This window comes from Salvelinus sp. IW2-2015, linkage group LG8 (assembly GCF_002910315.2).
Source record: "Salvelinus sp. IW2-2015 linkage group LG8, ASM291031v2, whole genome shotgun sequence".
In the NCBI taxonomy this organism is placed as follows: domain Eukaryota; kingdom Metazoa; phylum Chordata; class Actinopteri; order Salmoniformes; family Salmonidae; genus Salvelinus; species Salvelinus sp. IW2-2015.
The window spans coordinates 25,954,837-25,969,296 of record NC_036848.1 but is presented as its reverse complement, the minus strand read 5'-3'; the positions used below and the strand labels follow the sequence as shown (position 1 = coordinate 25,969,296).

Below are 14,460 nucleotides of genomic sequence, written 5' to 3'. Positions count from 1 at the left end.
CTCAGGCTACATAAACTACTTCCACTACTTAACGCGTAGTGCATACATTGACTGACTTGTTGTTCCCAGGAGGAGAGTGCCAGTCACGAGTGCAACCAGCGCCTGGTGGTGCTCTACGGCGTGGGAAGGCAGCGAGACGAAGCAAGGCACGCCATCAAGAAAATCACCAAAGACATCTTGAAGGTGCTCAACCGCAAAAGCACAGCAGAGACCGGTAAGACCCTTGCTGGTGGTTTACATGCTTTACGATTGATGATGGTAACTGCTTGTATTATCTTATCTATGGGGTTTCGGTTTTCCCTAGTGAAAAATGGCATGTTTGATATATTTCTCTCTGCAGTTGCTTTTAGTATGTTTCACGTAGAGGGATAAGAAAGACTACGGTCGTTCTGGAAACTCGAGACTCTGATGTGACTGCGCACCAGTCGTGATGTTCAACCATAGATTTATGGAGCTCTCAGCAGATGTGCTCCCTGTATATCACACTACATATAATGTTTGTGCAGATTGCAGCGAGCCGTTATCTTGTTAACATAGTTTTTTATGGATGCTGACTCGGCTCTCGGGCTACCTCACAAATGGCGCACTATTCCTGCATAGTGCACTATGTAGGGAATAGGGTGCCATTTGGGATGCAGGCAATCTTGTCCCCTCAATAACGTGTCCCAAGTTGAAAACTGTCCTCATGTCTTTTCTCCGACACGTTTTCCTGCTCTGTTCTTCATTATAGAACACAGGCTTTGGACTTTTTTGTCCAAATTGATTGACCCCGGAGCTCGCAACCTTCATTCAATTTTAATTTTCATCCTTCCGATTTCTATGCTAATAGCTGTCAGTTGCTGCCACCCATATTATTTCTCTCAGCATGTGACCATAACAAGGGTTATTTGAAAAGTGATAATTACGCAGGCTGAAGTGCTTTTTGCTTATTTCATTCAAGTCATTTCTTCTCTTTTCCTTTTAATATGTTAATCAACTTCTCTTTTCCTTTTAATATTTGAATTGTGCTATTTGAGCACAATCTATTTTATAATGTGCATTTTAAAAGTTCATAGGGTGCCATGTGGGACATAAACATGTGATCAGATGAGCGCTAATCGTTGAGAATGGCCCTGTATATAATAGTCGATTTTATTTTCTCTCTCAGGAGGAGATGAAGGACAGAAGAGGAAGAGGAGTAAGCCTGAGGCCTTCCCCACAGCAGAGGACATCTTCTCCAAATTTCAGCCTCTCTCCCACTTTGACCAGCACCAGGTCACCTCTCAGGTGAGCGATGCCCCTCCCATAGCAGTCCAGTCTCACCTTTTTTTAATGGTGCTCCAAAACTTGCTAGTGGAATCCTCTGAAGTTATTCAGTAAAAATAGATACTGATGTCCAAGGAAGTCGCAATTAAATGATTCCTATAAAACCACATCTTTCACTGCAAACTGATATTTTCAATGACCTTTTATTTTAATACTGGAGTATGCAATGTTGTGGATATTCACAGTTATGTATTTACAGTAGGCCTGTTGCCCTTCTCTTCTCTATGACTAGGTGTCCAGGAATGTTCTGGAACAGATCACCAGCTTTGCCTTAGGGATGTCCTATCACCTGCCCCTGGTCCAGCACATCCAGTTCATATTTGACCTCATGGAGTACTCCCTCAACATTAGTGGCCTCATCGACTTTGCCATTCAGGTACAGCTTTATCCCTGTCGTAGCATTTAATTACACTTCTCGTAGTGATAGTTATATTTTCTATTTTTTTCCCCTGAATGGTTTTAATATTTGTATAACTAACCTTCTCTTGCTTCCCCTCTCCCGTGTGTGTGTACCTGTGTATCTAGCTGCTGAATGAGCTGAGCCTGGTGGAGGCAGAGCTGCTGCTCAAGTCGTCCAGCCTGGTGGGCAGCTACACCACGGGCTTGTGTCTGTGCATCGTGGCCGTGCTGCGGCGGTACCACTCCTGTCTCATCCTCAACCCCGAGCAGACGGCGCAGGTCTTTGACGGGTAAGTCACAGAAGCTTAACTATTCACCTTTATAGCCTGGGTGCTAATGTTATCCAACCCTTAGTCATTCACATCACTGGCCTGGGGCGCTATCCAACCCCTAGGCATTCAGCTCTATTATATAGCCTGTTCGCCAGTCTGAATCGACTTCAGCCATTGTATGGGCAAGGCAGTGACATAGCGTTATTGAATGCAGAAACAGTCAGGTACCTAGGCTATTCATTGACAATAAACCCGTGTCTGTTTTATTCAGACCTAGGTCATCAAAAAGTATAGCTAAATCAAATACTTTGGAGTCAAATGCGCCCCTCAAATACTTTGGAGTTTGTACTTTTGGGACTATTGCAATGGTCACCTTGTATCCTGCAAACTCAATTCAACCCGTCTTCCATATCTCATTTAGTACAGGAAGCGTTCTGTCCTTTGTTGTTTTGCATTAACGTGTTCAATTATTGTCATTAACCAGGTTGCGCATCGTGGTGAAGTCAGGGGTGAACCCTGCAGACTGCTCCTCAGCTGAGCGCTGCATCCTGGCCTACCTGTATGACCTCTATACCTCCTGCAGTCACCTCAAGAGCAAGTTTGGAGAGATCTTCAGGTTAAACATCAACATGGACCATCAACTGTTCAATGCAGTTTTATTGTATTCTACCATTTCCATTACATTGTTTTAGTGGGCCAAGTCAAGTAAACATTGTGTTGAAACCAAAATATTTGGCCCCACATGGTAGCCGTCAAATGATTCTAAAAACAATCCGTGTCCTTCCTCTCCCTCAGAGCCATGTATTTAGAGAGTTGGGGCAACTTGTAGAATTATGAATATTTGTTCAAATTTTAGACATTCAGTTACATTGCATTGTTTAATATCCCCCATGTAATGTTAATTGGGAGCTAACATTGCTGCCATAGAATGTTGTAGTGCCATGTAAATGAATCATAATGCAGAAAGATCAATGTCCCAGCTCTCTAAATATATGTCTCTCCCTCCCTGGTCCAGTGAGTTCTGCTCCAAGGTAAAGAACTCCATCTACTGTAACATCGACCCGTCAGACTCCAATATGCTGTGGGACCCTGTGTTCATGATGGAGGCCATCGCCAACCCGTCGGCCCACAACTTCAACCACAGCATGGTGGGTAAGATCCTCAACGACAGCCCCGCCAATCGCTACAGTTTTGTCTGCAATGTCCTCATGGATGTGTGCGTGGATCACCGGGACCCCGAGAGGCAAGCGCTGTTTTTCTATAAAACCGTTATCAATAATTGATTGTGGATATGTCCAGATGCATTAAACAATACAGGAGTCTTGACTGTCAACTAACCAGTTATACGTATCTGATGTGAATTATATAGTAAGGTGTTATGAGTTTAATACCCATCTCTGTGTCTATTTATACAGAGTGAATGACATTGGGATCCTGTGTGCGGAGCTGACTGCGTACTGTCGCTCTCTGAGTGCTGAGTGGCTGGGCGTCCTCAAGGCCCTCTGCTGCTCCTCCAACAACGGCAACTGTGGCTTCAATGACCTGCTGTGCAACGTGGACGTGAGTGTGTTCACACGCACTCGGCACACCTACACGCACACACTGCTCAATAGCCTTGCAGCTCTGTCTCTACACCAATTAATATGCATTTAGATTCAGAGAGTTTAATAGTCACGTGTACAGGGTTGCAGATGTAGTTACAAGGTACGGTGAAATTCTTAAGCTCCGATGCAGGATAATAAAAATTATATATAATATATACATATTCACTGTGGCAATGATAATGTCCATTGGGGTGCGGGCAGGGTAAATGCCAGTTGAGGGGAGTTGGAAATGTCCATAGGGGGAGCAGCAGGGGGAGAGGGTTGGTTGGAAGACTGGGGGGGGACATGCGAGCAGATAGCTGACTAGTGGTGGCTATTCAGCAGCCTGATGATCTGGGGGTAGAAGCTATTGGCCAGACTTACAGATTTTGCCATGATGTTCCTATACTGCAACGGTCTGAGTGATGGAAACGGGAAGAACAGACCATGGCTAGGGTGGCTGGGTGCCCTGATGATCTTCTTGGCCTTCCTGTGACACCTGGTGTTGTAGGTGTCCTGGAGGGCAGGCAGTGTGCATCCAATAATGTGTTCGGTTGAGCGTACCACCCTCTAAAGTGCCTTGCGATCCGCGGCGGTGGAGTTGCCATACCAGTTTATGATTCAGCCCGACAGTATGCTCTCGATGGTGTTCTTGTTGAACACTGTGAAGGCCCTTGGAGACGGGCTGAATTTCTTCAGCATTGAGATGTGTATGCCGAGGATCTTGCCAGTTTTACCGTCTCCACGGCAGCCCAGTTGATGAGGATGGGGGCGTGCCCAGTCTGGTTCCTCTTGAAGTCCACAATCAGCTTTTTTGTTTTTCTGACGTTGCGGGAGAGGTTGTTTACCTGGTACCGCAGCGTCAGTGTTTACTTCCTCCCAGTAGGCCGTCTTATTGTTGTTGGTAATTAGGCCTACTACTGTTGAGGCCATGCAGTCGGGTAAACAGGGAGTACAGGAGGGGAATGAGGATGCCCCCTTGTGGAGAATCAGTGTCGGAGGTAATGTTGCTTACCTTCACCACCTGGGGGTGGCCCGTCAGGAAGTCCGGAACCCAGTTGCATTAGGAGGAGTTCAGTCCCAGGGCCGTGAGCTTTGTGGTGAGCTTATTGAAGGCCGAGCTGAGGTATTGAAGGCCGAGCTGTAGTCAATGAACAGCATCCTCACATATGCATTCCTTTTGTCAAGGTGGGTGAGGGCAGTGTGCAGTGCAATGGCGATTGGGTCGTCCGTGGATCTGTCAGTGCAGTAGGGGAATTGGAGAGGGTCAACTGTGTCGGGGGTGGAGGTGATGTGGTCTTTGACTAGCCTCTCAAAGCACTTCATGATGATGGAAGTGAGTGTTGGGTCCGTAGTCTTTCAGTTCCTTTCCCTTTCTTGGGCATGGGGATGATATAGGACATTTAACATTTGCAGTTGGATAGTGGCCTGAGCTAGAGAGATTAAAAATGTCCGAACACACAACAGCCAGCTGGTATGCACATGCTCTGAGGACACGGCTAGGGATGCCGTTTGGGACGACAGCCTTACGATGGTTAACACGTTTGAATTAATTAAGTGGGTCTTTGAGAGACCGTAAGTGGGTAATTCTATAAATAATGGGGCCAATGTGTGACATTGGGATCAACATTTAAAAATGGTTTGAAACAAAAGCATGCAGTTCCCCGTTCACTTTGAGGAACAAATATGCAAATTGGCCCATAACTCAGGGTAGCCCATGTTGTATAGGCTATGACTATACAGTTCATTCCAAAAGTATTCAGACCCCTTGACTTTTTCCAAATTTTATGTTACGGCCTTATTCTAAAAATGTATTAAATTGTTTGTTTTCCCTCATTCATCTACACACAATACCCCATAATGACATAGCAAAAAAAGTGATTTTGAAATGTTAACTAATTTATAAAAAATTTAAAAAAAGATCACATTTACATAAGAATTCAGATCCTTTACACAGTACTTTTTTTGAAGGGCCTTTGACAGCAATTACAGCCATGAGCCTTCTTGGGTATGACGCTACAAGCTTGGCACACCTGTATTTTAGGGAGTTTCTCCCACTTCTCTCTGCATATCCTCTCATGCTCTGTCAGGTTGGATGGGAGCATCGCTGCACAGCAATTTTCAGGACTCGCCAGAGATGTTCGATCGGGTTCAAGTCCAGACTCTGGCTGGGCCACTCAAGGACATTCAGAGACTTGTCCCGAAGCCACTCCTGCGTTGTCTTGGCTGTGTGCTTAGGGTCGTTGTACTGTTGAAAGGTGAATCTTTGCCCCAGTCAGGTCCTGAGCACTTTGGAGAAGGTTTTCATCAAGGGTCTCTCTGTACTTTGCTCTGTTCATCTTTCCCTCGATCCTGACTAGTGTCCCAGTCCCTGCCGCTAAAAAATATCCCCACAGCATTATGCAGCCACCACCATGCTTCACCGTAGGGATAGTGCTACATTTCCTCCAGATGTGACTCTTGGCATTCAGGGCAAAGAGTTAAATCTTGGTTTCATCACACCAGAGAATCTTGTTTCTCATGGTCTGAGTCTACCATAAAGGCCTGATTGGTGGAGTGCTGCAGAGATGGTTGTCCATCTGGAAGGTTCTCCTATCTCCACAGAGGAACTCTGTAGCTCTGTCAGAGTGACCATTGGCCCTTCTCACACAATTGCTCAGTTTGGCTGAATGGCCAGCTCTAGGAAGAGTCTTTGCGGTTCCAAACTTCTTCCATTTAAGAATGATGGGAGGCCACTGAATTCTGTAGAAATGTTTTGGTACCCTTCCCCAGATCTGTGCTTTAACACAATCCTGTCTCGGAGCTTTACGGACAACTCCTTCGACCGCATGGCTTGGTTTTTGAATTGGCATGCACTGTCAACTGTGTGACCTTATATAGACAGGTGTGTGCCTTTCCAAATCATGTCCAATCAATTGAATTTACCACAGGTGGACTCCAATCAAGTTGTAGAAACATCTCAAGGATGATCAATAGAAACAGGATGCACCTGAGCTCAGTTTTGAGTCTCGTAGCAGGGGCTGAATACTTACGTAAATAAGGTATTTCTTTTTTTTATATATATATATATATATATATATATATATATATAGTGGGGAGAACAAGTATTTCATACACTGCCGATTTTGCAGGTTTTCCTACTTACAAAGCATTTAGAAGTCTGTAATTTATATCATAGGTACACTTCAACTGTGAGAGACGGAATCTAAACCAAAAGTCCAGAAAATCACATTGTATGATTTTTAAGTAATTAATTTGCATTTTATAATCCAGCCACAGTGTCCGATTTCAAAAAAGCTTTACGACGAAAGCAAACCAAACGATTATGTTAGGTGAGTGCCTATTCACAGAATAACACAGACATTTTTCCAGCCAAAGAGAGGATTTACAAAAAGAAGAAATATAGATCAAATTAACCTTTCTAGGACACACGTTCCGCTAGCGGAACCCCCCCCCCCCACAACATTCCCCTAAAAATGCAGCGCGGGAAATTAAAAAATATTTTTTTGAAATATGTAACTTTCACACATTAACAAGTCCAATACAGCAAATGAAAGATAAACATCTTGTTAATCTACCCATCGTGTCCGATTTAAAAAATAATAAAAATAAAAATGTTTTACAGCGAAAACACAACATATATTTGTTAGATCACAAGTCCAAAAAACACACAGCCATTTTCCCCAGCCAAAGATAGTCACAAAAAGCAGAAAGAGATAAAATGAATCACTAACCTTTGATCTTCATCAGATGACACTCATAGTACATCATGTTACACAATACATGTATGTTTTGTGCGATAATGTGCATTTGTATATCCAAAAATCTTAGTTTACATTGGCGCCATGTTCAGAAATGCCTCCAAAATATCCAGAGAAATTGCAGAGCCACATCTAATAACAGAAATACTCATCATACACTTTGATGAAGGATACATGTTTTGAGACGGCGCTCAGAAATACACAACATTTCTCCGCCATGTTGGAGTCAACAGAAATATGAAATTACATCATAAATATTCCCTTTGATGATCTTCATCAGAATGCACTCCCAGGAATCCTAGTTCCACAATAAATTGTTGTTTTGTTCGATAATGTCAATTATTTATGTCCAAGTAGCTACTGTTTGCTAGCATGTTTAGTACACATATCCAAACGCTCGTGCAAGTCCCGCATAACGTCGACGAAAACTTAAAAAAAGTTATATCAACGTCGAATAAACTTGTCAAACTAAGTAGATAATCAATCTCAGGATGTTGTTTTCATATATATCCAATAATGTTCTAACCGGAGCATTCCTTCGTGTCTGTAGAAGTAATGAACGCAAAGCGATATCATGTGGAATGCGCGTGACCAGAACTGGCAATCTGCCAGACCCTGACTCGTTCCCTCTCTCATCCGGCCCCACAACACAGTATAAACTTCATTCAACGTTCTACAGACTGTTGACATCTAGTGGAAGGCGTAGGAAGTGCAAATCGATCCATATCTTACAGGGATTTGAACAGGCAATGAGTTGAATATCGACCAGCCTCAGAATTTCCACTTCCTGTTTGGAAGTTTGCCTGCCATAGTGAGTTCTGTTATACTCACAGACATAATTCTAACAGTTTTAGAAACTTCAGAGGTGACACGATTTTATGATTTTTCAACGCCGATACCGATTATTGGAGGACAAAAAAGCCGATACCGATTTAATCGACCGATTTTATATTTAAAAAACAAAAAGTGTATATATATCATACACACACATTTTGTACTAATGACAATTGCAACAATACTGAATGAACAATGAAACACTTTTATTTTAACTTAATAATACATAATATAAATCAATTTAGTCTCAAATAATGAGAACATATGTTAAAACGAACCACCAGCTTTCATGGGTCTTCAATATTCCCAGTTAATAAGTTTTGGGTTGTAGTGCAGAAAGCAGAGCTTGTCTGCATGGTCCCTGTCAGTCTGCTCCTCCGTGAAACACAGACCTTATTTGAAGTAGATCAAGACATTCGCTATGGAGACATGAACGGTAAAATAACGAAGGAACCCCTTTCAAGTTCAGCCGCAAGTTATTACAGGAATTATAACGCGTCGACTATTTCTCTCTAAACCATATACCTTTGACTTATCCGGAAACTATCACCTCGAAAACAAAACGTTTATTCCGTTCCGTATTTTATCTAACGGGTGGCATCCATGAGTCTAAATATTCCTGTTACATTGCACAACCTTCAATGTTATGTCATAATTACATAAAATTCTGGCAAATTAGTTCGCAAAGAGCCAGGCGGCACAAACTGTTGCATATACCCTGACTCTGCGTGCAATGAACGCAAGAGAAATGACACAATTTCACCTGGTTTAATATTGCCTACTAATAATATATTAGCATCTGGGACAGAGTAGGAGGCAGTTCAATTTGGGCACGCTATTCATCCAAAATGAAAATGCTGCCCCCTATCCCTAAAAAGTTAATCACTAACCTTTGATGATCTTCATCAGATGACACTCATAGGACTTCATGTTACACAATACATGTATGTTTTGTTCGGTAAAGTAAATATTTATATCCAAAAATCTGAGTTTACATTGGCGCCTTACGTTCAGAAGTCACAAAACATCCTTTGATTTTGCAGAGAGCCACATCAATTTACAGGAATACGCATAATAAACATTGTTAAAAGATACAACAGTTATGCATGGAATTTTAGATGCACTTCTCCTTAATGCAGCCGCTGTGTCAGATTTCAAAAAAGCTTTACGGAAAAAGCAAACCATGCAATAATCTGAGTCGGCGCTCAGAGCCCGATCAAGACACAAATATAGCCGCCATATTATGCAGTCAACAGAAGTCAGAAGTAACAATATAAACATTCACTTACCTTTGATGATCTTCATCAGAATGCACTCCCAGGAATCCCAGTTCCACAATAAATGTTTGTTTTGTTCGATAATGTCCATTTATGTCCAAATTCCTCCTTGTTGTTCTAGCGTTCAGTACACTTTCCAAACTCACGACGCGCGGGCAGGTCCAGCGGAAAGTACGGACGAAAGTTAAAAAAGTTATATTACAGTCCGTAAAAACATGACAAACGGAGTATTGAATCAATATTTAGGATGTTTTTAGCATAATTCTTCAATAATGTTCCAACTGGAGTATTCCTGTGTCTTCAGAATTGCGATGGAACAGAGCTCGCTCTCACGTGAACGCGCATGGTCAGAGCATGTTCAGGTCATTGCAGACCTGACTCAATCCTCTCTCCTTCGGCCCCACTAAACAGTAGAGGCATCAGACAAGGTTTTAACGACTGTTGACATCTAGTGGAAGCCTTAGGAAGTGCAACATTACCAATATCCCAATGTATCTTCAATAGGAGCTGAGTTGAAAATATACCAACCTCAGATTTCTCACTTCCTGGTTGGATTTTTTTCTCAGGTTTTTGCCTGCCTGATGAGTTCTGTTATACTCACAGACATCATTCAAACAGTTTTAGAAATGTCAGTGTTTTCTATCCAAATCTACTAATAATATGCATATTCTAGCTTTTATGGCTTTGTAGCAGGCCGTTTACTCTGGGCATGCTTTTCATCCGGACGTGAAAATACTGCCCCCTACCCCAAAGAAGTTAAAGTAACATACACACCTCAACATCAACTGTTCAGTGGTGCCTGTGTGAATCAGGCCTTCATGGTTGAATTCCTGCAAAGAAACCACGACTAAAGGACACCAATAAGAAGAAGAGATTTGCTTGAGCCAAGAAACACGAGCAATGGACATTAGACCGGTGGAAATGTGTCCTTTGGTCTGGAGTCCAAATATGAGATTTTTGGTTCCAACAAAAATGTGTGTGTGAACGGATGATCTCTGCATGTGTATTTCCCACCGTAAGCATGGAGGAGGAATTGTTTTGGTGTGGGGTGCTCTGCTGGTGACACTGTCTGCGATTTATTTAGAATAAGGCAAACTTAACCAGCATGGCTACCACAGCATTCTGCAGCAATACGCCAACCCATCTGGTTTGAGCTTAGTGGGACTATGCATTTTTTTTTCAACAGAACAATGACCCAACACACCTCCAGGCTGTGTAAGGGCCATTTGACCAAGAAGGAGAGTGATGGAGTACTGCATCAGATGACCTGGCCTCCACAATCCCCCGACCTCAACCAAATTGAGATGGTTTGGGATGAGTCGGACTACAGAGTGAAGAAAAAGCAGCCAACAAGTGCTTAGCATATGTGGGAACTCCTTCAAGACTTTTGGAAAAGCGTTCCAGGTGAATCTGGTTGAGAGAATGCCAAGAGTGTGCCATGTTGTCATCAAGGCAAAGGGTGCCTATTTGAAGAATCTGAAGTATATTTTGATTTGCTTAACACTTTTTTGGTTACTACATGATTCCATATGTGTTATTTTATAGTTTTGATGTCTTCACAATTATTCTACAATATAGTAAAAATAAAAAACCTTGAATGAGTAGATGTTCTGAAACCTTTGACCGGTAGTGTATTTATTTTATAATTATATCCAGAATAATTAATAGGAATAGCGTTGGGTATTGCATCATAGTCTATCATATATAAATGAGCACAGTAGACAGTCCAATCCAAGGCACTAAATCATGAACCCATGACCTTGATGCTTTCTCTGTTAAATCTAATGAGACCCTGCTGTAAAGAAAGCCCACAACAGATGATCAACATCAATTCGATAGGGATATTAGATCCAATGTGGATTCAGGCACAACTGTCTTCACCAGCGTGAGGAATGAGAAAAACACCTTTTATCCAGCACTTGGGCTGTTGCGTTGCATGCACTATCACAACAGCTGTTCATCACTTGACTGTCAATTATAAAAAATCCTTCCTGGATCGTATGATGATGATGTGTGAAAATATCATGGCATAACTAATCAGACACCAAATGCGCATCCAACAAGTATTATGCATAATTATTGAAGAACCACGTTGATGACAGTATCGATTTAGGTTTTAAGTATCAAGGTGACTCTTTCAGTTAGAAGCATTAGATTTTGCAATCGTATACTGTACATAATTTTGTATTTGTGTGCCCATAAGGCAGGGTTTCCCCAAACACTGTACTCGGGACCCCGGATTTACGTTTAGATTTTTGCCCTAGCACGACACAGCTGATTCAAATAATCAACTAATCATCAAGCTTTGACCTTGGAGTCCCGAGGACCGAGTTTGGGAAATGCTGGCATAAGGAGATGACAAATGTTACGTAGTTACACTGAATTTCTTAGATCTCCATACAAAAAATTTGACTGAAAGCTAGATCCAGGAGTTCAAGTTCAATGTCTAATTTAACTAATTAATGTTTAAAACATGATATCACAGTAACTTACACTGCCATAAATGCAAGGACAGAAAAGTAAATGTATTATGTGACACGATTTTAAACAAATCTGTCAAGACACCAACTCTGAGAAAGGGTAAACATGAGTTGATTTACCTATGAATTTTATTCCATTCGGAAAGTATTCAGACCCCTTGAAATAGATTTATTTTTTTACACATTTTGTTACGTTACAGCCTTATTCTAAAATGGATTAAATAAAATCCTCAATCTACACACAGTACCCCATAATGACAAAGCAAAAACAGTTTGCAATTTTTGCAATTTTTTAATATAAACATACCTTATTCAGACCATTTGCTATGAAACTCAAAATTGAGCTCGGGTGCATCCTGTTTCCATTGATCTTTCAATTGATTGGACATGATTTGGAAAGACACACACCTGTCTATATAATGTCCCACAGTTGACACTGCGTGTCAGAGCAAAATCCAAGCCATGAGGTTAAACCTTTTGTCAATAGGGGGAGCTGTTAGCATTATTTTTTTTTTTACATTTCCAAATTAAACTGCCTCGTACTCAATTCTTGCTCGTACAATATGCATATTATTATTACTATTGGGTAGAAAACAATCTCTAGTTTCTAAAACCGTTTGAATTATGTCTGTGGTTGAACCAGAACACTTTCTACAGCGAAAATCATGACAGGACATGCGAAGCTCTGAAAAATAGTCTCTGATCTCGGATCAGTTTTAAGCTCTGTGTATGCCCTATGGATCGAAATGAACTGCACCCGCCTTCCCCTGGATGTCAGTAACCAATGAGAAGTGGAATGGCGTCTCTACGTGTTTCTCAGAGTTTATAAAACGCAATGGAGTGAGATGTCCCTTCTTTTGGACGCTCGCCAGGACGCAAGGGAGGACATCAGAATGGCATGCTCAAAAGCTCTCGTTATTGATCAAAGATATATCCGTCTGTGATTTAATTCGATATAGGTGTTAGAAACATCATAACGAAGTTATTTGAAACCGATTTATATCAGTTTATGCGAGTATATTGCTATTTTTCGGAATTTCCTTAGTATTGCGTTTGAGGATTTGGACATGTGTGTGCCGTGTAGCTATCGTTAGCTGCTAGTTCCGAAGTTGAAGAGGTCGTTTTACAACAAAGCAACGATTCTTTTGGACAAAGGACACCTTGCCCAAGCTACTGATGGAAGCTCGTCCAAAAGTAAGAGCTATTTATGATTTTATTCCGTATTTATGTGGGAAAATGTAAACGCAGTTGTCGGCTATTTTTTGAGGCACTAGTCTGGCTGTAACTCACAATGTATGTCTAGTAACGTAAATTTTAAAAATCTAAATCAGCGGTTGCATTAATAACCAATGCATCTTTCATTAGCTGTCCAACCTGTATTTTTTTTGTCAATCTAATCGATAAATAATCGTAAACATAGGTGCCTTTCCAAGATGGCGCCGGCCAGGATGCATGCCATGTTTTGACAGATTACATTGCATAACCACGATTTGTGATGCTAAATATGCACATTTTCGAACAAACTCTATATGCATTGTGTAATATGATGTTACAGGACTGTCATCTGAAGAATTCTGAGAAGGTTAGTGAAAAAATTAATATATTTTGGTGGTGATAACGTTATCGCGCTTTTTGCCTCGAATCAATGCTGGGGGTGATGTTAGCTCATGTGGTATGCTAATATAACGATATATTGTGTTTTCGCTGTAAAACACTTAGAAAATCTGAAATATTGTCTGGATTCACAAGATCTGTGTCTTTCAATTGCTGTAGGCTGTGTATTTTTCAGAAATGTTTTAGGATGAGTATTTTGGTAATTGACGTCGGTCTCTGTAATTATTCCGGCTGCTTCCAACGCTATTTCAGATTGCAGCTGCAATGTAGAACTGTGATTTATACCTGAAATATGCACATTTTTCAAAAGAAACATATGCTATACCATAAATATGTTATCAGACTGTCATCTTATGAAGTTGTTTCTTGGTTAGTGGCGATATATATCTTTATTTAGTCGAATTAGTGATAGCTACTGATGGAGTAAAAAAATGGTGGAGTAAAAAAGTGGTGTCTTTTGCTAACGTGGTTAGCTAATAGATTTACATATTGTGTCTTCCCTGTAAAACATTTTAAAAATCAGAAATGATGGCTGGATTCACAAGATCTGTATCTTTCATCTGGTGTCTTGGACTTGTGATTTAATGATATTTAGATGCTTGTATTTACTTGTGACGCTATGCTAGGCTATGCTAGTCAGCTTTTTTACTGTGGGGGGTGCTCCCGGATCCGGGATGAGTACCAAGTAAAAGTTAAAGGAATTGTCCATACAGTTCCGAGACAGGATTGTTTTGAGGCACAGATCTGGGAAGGGCACCAAAATATTTCTGCAGCATTGAAAATCCCCAAGAACACAGTGGCCTCCATCATTCTTAAATGGCCGCCCGGCAAAACTGAGCAGTCCGGCGAGATGCGCCTTGGTCAGGGAGTTGACCAAGAACCTGATGGTCACTCTGACAGAGCTCCAGAGTTCTTCTGTGGAGATGGGAGGACCT

General features: G+C 41.5%; 1 protein-coding gene across 2 annotated transcripts in view; it reads left to right on the top strand.

The window, feature by feature from the left end:
* Nucleotides 1-14,460, top strand: part of LOC111967635 (mediator of RNA polymerase II transcription subunit 12) — a 74,596-nt gene that overhangs the window by 17,178 nt on the left and 42,958 nt on the right. For both annotated transcript variants that reach the window (XM_023992823.2, XM_023992825.2), the window contains exons 16-22: nt 70-214; nt 1,148-1,266; nt 1,538-1,681; nt 1,831-1,994; nt 2,461-2,592; nt 2,992-3,219; nt 3,392-3,536. In XM_023992823.2, the coding sequence (XP_023848591.1) occupies nt 70-214; nt 1,148-1,266; nt 1,538-1,681; nt 1,831-1,994; nt 2,461-2,592; nt 2,992-3,219; nt 3,392-3,536 (1,077 nt within the window). The remainder of the gene's footprint in view (nt 1-69; nt 215-1,147; nt 1,267-1,537; nt 1,682-1,830; nt 1,995-2,460; nt 2,593-2,991; nt 3,220-3,391; nt 3,537-14,460) is intronic.